Here is a 6,000-nt window from a genome sequence, read left to right as displayed (position 1 = left end):
TAATTTTCTTATTCATCTGCTTTAGCAGCCAATCAATGCTACACATATTAAATTAATCCAAAGTGAACAAACCAGCAACAAAATTCAATCGTGAACAGTTTAAATTTAAGCAGAATCCGATCCTGTTCCGAACGCTTACGAAGAGCACCGGAGGCTAGCCTCCGCTTTGTAGCTAAAGTTTCGATGGCCGTTTCTGAAAAGCTTCTACTGCCAGTTGACTTCACACCTGGTGAGATATGACGGGATGGTATGTAACAAACTCAAAGAGTGAGAAACTTAGAACCAGAACAGGATCCTTAGAACAGGATCCTGGTACCAGTACTCGAAGATTATCCACAAGATTTCAAGTATGTCATGTGCTGCAAAAATCAGGTGAGTAAACAGATTATTATGTGAATTTAATTTATTATGATTTATTTATTTCTAAATTATTTCGGGTGGGCACAGCCGCTACTGATGTTGGCTTTCTCGGAACAGGGTTGTCGCCCTTTTCCGAAAACGACGGGCGAAGCGCTTCCTTCGGGGTCCAGGGAATTCTTACGCCGCTAGTCCGGGTTGAAGTTCGATAACACAAATATTAGAATGGGGAGAGATGTGTACTCAGACAATATTTGTTTGTGTAGCTGGAAGTTCCCGGTAATGGGGCGCTCACCCTAAGCACATAACTTTTTATGATCGGATTCGATAGAATTAGAGGGTATATTTCAATTTTTAGGTTTATACAGGATGTTGTCGGGGGAAATGTCACCAGCGGTAGGGTACACTAAAAGAAAGTATTTGGATCAAATGAGCAGATAGTTTTAAATGGAATTATTTACCGTAAATGTTATTTTATTCTATTTAAATGTATATACTTTCGTCAAACTATGTGAAATATTTGCTGTAATCCATCATTTTTCTTAGAATTTATATTATTTGTAAATATATATAATTTAATTCAAATCATTTATAGTTTCGAAATTTATTATCTCGGACTTTAGTTACAATATCTCTTACAGTTCATAATAAAACTGCAAACATTTGTTTCAAAACTACTAGTTCCTTAAAATATATTTATATATTTAAAATTTAGTATTAATTTAGGAACTATTGTTTTCTTGAAAGAAAATTGTAGGTCACAGAAATTATATTTCTGGACAAAAATTTACTAAAATAAATAATTTTTTGAAGGAAGAAAATATTTTCTTACATATACAGTGTGATTCACTTAAAGTCGGAACACCTCAGTATTTAGGATGGCGTTGGCCGATTTCCAAAATTCTTTTTTATGTGGTGTCCTCAAAAAGGCCTACTTTTTGATATTATATTTTTTGATCTTTTCTACGGCCTACTATCATTAAGAAAAAATTAAACAACATATTAGACATTTTTTTAAGAAAGAAGTGGATAGCATTTTCGATTTGATCACACCTCAAAACCCGAAATACAAAATTCCATCATTATAGCTTTTTAAACCGATGAATATCACTACACAAACTGTGGAGACAGTTTGGATTTAATTTTATTTACTGTTATGATAAGAGAGATCCAGACAATAAAATTTAGTCATGGATTATAAACAAAAATTATGCAATATCTCTTTACCTTGTATCATACAAGATTGTTCCGTTTGGATTGAAGATCAGAGAAAATCGCCGCGCTCGGTTTCCATTTGATGTGGTTTTTCAGCGAAGATTTTCCTCGTTTAATTAACCGCAAACCTCAAATTAATTCCCATTTTCGTAGGACGTATCTTATAGTGCGCAAAACATCAGCTTCAGGGAACGACTAATCAGATTTTTGTTGTGCTGTCATCAGTAAGATTAACGGAATAGATAGGTTTTTAGGAATAATGAATCATTGCTATTGTTATTGTTGCTATATTATTGTATACGCATCCCATCGATCATCACATTTAAATATTATCTCGTAGAAAATGGTTAAGGTATTTTTAAACGGTATTTCAAGTAGTAAAAGCTGTAAAGGAAATTGTCAAGCGTGTCATAGTTTGCAAAATAATTATTATAATAGTTAAGACCAATTTTGAGTAAGATTCAAAAATGACCAAAATTCTCAGTTCATAATTTTAGAAAATGAAAGAAAGAAAAACATTCAAATAACTGAAATTTTACTACTGTCACAAAAAATAACTTCTCTTAGTTTCGGCACCCCGAACTACATCTTTGTATATATTCATAAATTACATTATCCCAAGAGCAAATAAACAATTGGCTGGTGCATTCCGTGTGAACAGCTGAGGTTTGATTAAAAGCAACCACGATATTTTCATTTCATAATAAAATATATATTGATTCCTATTATTGCAATACTTAAAAAAATAAACAAGAGTTGAATTATTGACAGTTTCTGGTCAAAAAAACGCAAAAAATCATACGTATATCTCAAAACGCTGTATGTTGCTGGTGGTTGGGTGTGTGACATAGGTATGCTTTCTGACCTTACAATCTACACTTTTCTATAAAAACATCTTAGAACAAAAAAGTTCGTCTATTCCTTCTTATTATGTCTAACTTTTCTGTACTAAAACGTATCCAATCCAACACTGCACTGGTCGTATACATAATATTTAAAAATAAAATTCACATGGAAAATTTCCAGTCCCATCGATGCAGCCATTTTTATAAATAACGCCAGGCTGAATGAAATTTTTAATTCGGCTTAACGAGGATGTTGTGTATTCCGTGAAAGCGAGCATTAATCCAATAAAATTTAACAATGGGATTCTAGAAACGAGTCAAACTAGTCGCCGGTTATCTCATTCAGTTTTTTTTTCTCGCGCGTTAGTTAAAGAAACTATTCAAGAACAGAGAGATGTGCCCATCCTCTCAGCTCAATGTTACAGAAATTAAAGAGATTCATTCACATGATCGAAAGGAGGCAATGTACGCGTTTTTCCCAAGGTTGTTTTCAAGTATCTCTTTATGTACCCATTCATTACAGTGCGGTACATTGTTTTGAATATGTGAAATATGCTTATGAAGTGCGTTTTATGACCGGCTCAATTCCCATCACGTATTTATTGTTTCTCTCAACGCCAAGTTGATTTAATTTGGCCCTAGCGTAGTGCTTCTATTTTTAAACATTATTCAAGCGAATCAGTACGTCTTTTCCAATCCATACTCAGAAAATGCACATCGTAGTTAGTTGTGCAAAAAATCTGAAATTTTTTCCAACAATTTCTCGCTTAACGAATTAACGAAAACGGAACGCGGGAAAACGCACGGAAGACACGTTGTGACGTCATACCGAGCGAAGATTGTATCACTGCCTACGAGGGTAATAGTTATTTACACCATAAGGGGGGTAAGTATTATTTACCAGTTGAGGACGGTTTTGCGCCCGAGCGGAGCGAGGGCTGGCAATAGAGTCCCCTTATGGTGTAAATAACCAACCAGTCGGCAAGAATACTCTTTCTATGATTCTTAGTAAGATTGCACAGTTTTTGAAACTAGAACATCCTGAAACATATACAGGCTATTCATTCCAAATAACATCGGCAACGTTACTGGCTAATACAGGAGACATGGTTAATTTTTACTGAAATATATATTTACAAATTTTTGGAACCCTCTAAAATGATACGCCCATGGAGTTATAATCCCCGAACGGCTTATTCGTCGTACGGTCACACTATGAGTCACAGCCTACTATTGTGAACCTGATTTAATTTGATCCTATTTTTAAACGTATTGAATCGAATTCTGTGGAATCATCGGCGATTAAGTGAAAAATAATTTGTACCATCACCCTACGATTAGACTAAACGCTAATTAGACGCTACTTAAATAAAAATCGTTAACGAAAACAATCTTATAAACGAAATACAATGTCCTACGTATATCGTGTTGGAGTCCTAACCATAATTGTAAATATTTACAAAATAAATTGTTTATGATGTTTACTATGCAGCTCTCGTGTATGTTCTGTTCGTAGTCGGGGCTGGTTTAAATAATGCATATCTGAAACCGAGCGCCTAAACCAATTTATTGCAATAAGTTCGCTCCGCAAATACCAAAAACGGGTTACGGTAAACGGAATGCAGATAACATATAAATACGGATAAGTCGAGCATTGACTAGAATGAGAAGTTTCCAACCTTATGGTAATTGCGTGGCGTGTATCTACGAGAGGTATGCCGATTTATGCCAAGGCGGATGTAAGAACCAGGGGAATTTATTTAGTTCGAAATTCACCCACGTCTCGAAAGGAATCAGTTAATCCTTTGAAAAGCTTAATACAAGGTGCAGTTCACGAATTTTTCACGCATGTTTTGAAAACTTCCGGGATTTACTCCTAAAACCACAATTGCCGCGAAAAACCCCAAAATGGCCTTAAGGTAAACACTAAGCAAAATCATTTTCAGAAGCTTAACTCCTTGGAGAAGGGCACCACCTAAAGAGAAATGGTCTTTCAAAATCCAAATTAACCAAAACAGGACACCTTGCGGAATCCAGCGTCGAGAGTGATCGAACGTCAGCTTTGATTATAAGGCTGATGGGTTCTCGGTCCATTTAAAAAATTCCTATATAGTACAGGGTGTTTTTAAATTAAGTAGCAAAAAGGTACCAGTGAATATAGAGCTAAAAATAAGAGGATTTCAATATTTTTTCGATGATTGGCGTATTTTATAAAGGAGTGAAACAGTCAACCCCATTGCAACATCTTATTAGAAATTTTTTATATGAAGAAAATTATTTATTTAAAATTATTTATTGGGAAGACTGATTTATTGCGCAACTTTTTTACCTCTTGTAATTTTTCGATAAAACCGATAGTTTTCTAGTAAAAAAACTAGAAGCGTCATCGTTCACTAAAGAGGTAATTGCCAAAAATTTGTAAATATGAAGTAGGCGGATGTCATAGCAAATAAATTGTTATTTATCATATTAATAAATTGACACTTTCTAGTTAAAATATTAATGACATTATGACTGAATCACCCTGTAAATAAGTATAACAGAGGGATAAAACTTCTATGACAATGTACTTTTTTAATTTTTGCGAATTTTTTGAGATAATTTGGCAACGCTGGCAAGAATGTAGCGTCATTCTTTACAGAATATCATGTTAAAAAAAGGAAACAGTATATTCAAATGCGCTCGAGTTAACAGCGACCAATTTCGAGAAACCCTTACGACTTTTGAGGAGCAGATTCGTCGCAGCAACCGACTTTCAGTTCCAGCAGCCTGCACCATGCAAAGTTGGCGAGCGATTTGCCGGCTTTCTGGGCGGTAACGTGGCTTCGGACCCGTGCATTTTTTATGGGTTTCCCGGAACCAGTAAACCAAGACACTTAACGATCTTGCGGAGTTATAACGCTGCGTTTTTTATTACGATAATTGCCGCGTTTTAGGAAAATTGCTTCTGAGAAAATTAATTACCGCGCTAAGGCTACGGGCGAGCATGGGAGCCGCCGTTACCCAAGCTAATTTCAGTGTAGAAAGTTGTGTTTCTTGGTTGCATCAGTGGATTAATACGGCACACAATACACAAGGTGGGCTGTGAAGTAAACGGCGAAATTCATGGAACGATAGATGGCGCTGTACATTTGTAAGATGTCATGTCATCTACCACCATTAGTTCTTTGAAGGGTGCATGAAGTTCAATATATTTATCAGGATACAGCAAGTTAATAGTATTAGGCCAGTCATTATAGATTTTTTTCGGGAAAAAAATACTATTAGAAGTTTCTCTGCGGAATATTGTTCAGAAACGTGTTATAAACAAAATATTAAAAAATCAACTCGAGACTAGTTGGGAAACTTTGTTAAAACAATGGTCAAAATTATGGAAAAGTGAAGTTTTTTGACTCGTGTAAAAGAACTGTTATTCGTAGAGAAAAAAGGTTTATACAAAAAAGGTAGATATTAAATAAATCTGTAAAATAAGACAAGTCCGATTAAATTCCGATAATTTGTTTATGCGCAAGAGCTCAAAAATGGTCGAAATTGTCCGCTTTTTTCAATTGCTAATAATTAATGCAATTTTCATCGCAGACAC

General features: G+C 35.0%; 1 protein-coding gene across 1 annotated transcript in view; it reads left to right on the top strand.

Moving 5' to 3' along the window:
• The first annotated feature begins 321 nt into the window (after positions 1–321).
• Positions 322–6,000, top strand: part of LOC108903416 (synaptogyrin) — a 40,102-nt gene continuing 34,423 nt past the window's right edge. The window contains exon 1 of the mRNA XM_018705583.2: positions 322–372. Within this exon, the coding sequence (XP_018561099.1) occupies positions 350–372 (23 nt within the window). The 5' untranslated portion in view covers positions 322–349. The remainder of the gene's footprint in view (positions 373–6,000) is intronic.

The sequence above is a fragment of the Anoplophora glabripennis genome, unplaced genomic scaffold, assembly GCF_000390285.2.
Source record: "Anoplophora glabripennis isolate ALB-LARVAE unplaced genomic scaffold, Agla_2.0 scaffold82, whole genome shotgun sequence".
NCBI lineage: Eukaryota > Metazoa > Arthropoda > Insecta > Coleoptera > Cerambycidae > Anoplophora > Anoplophora glabripennis.
Note: the sequence above shows the minus strand (reverse complement) of the source record. Positions and strands in the feature narration are given on the sequence as shown.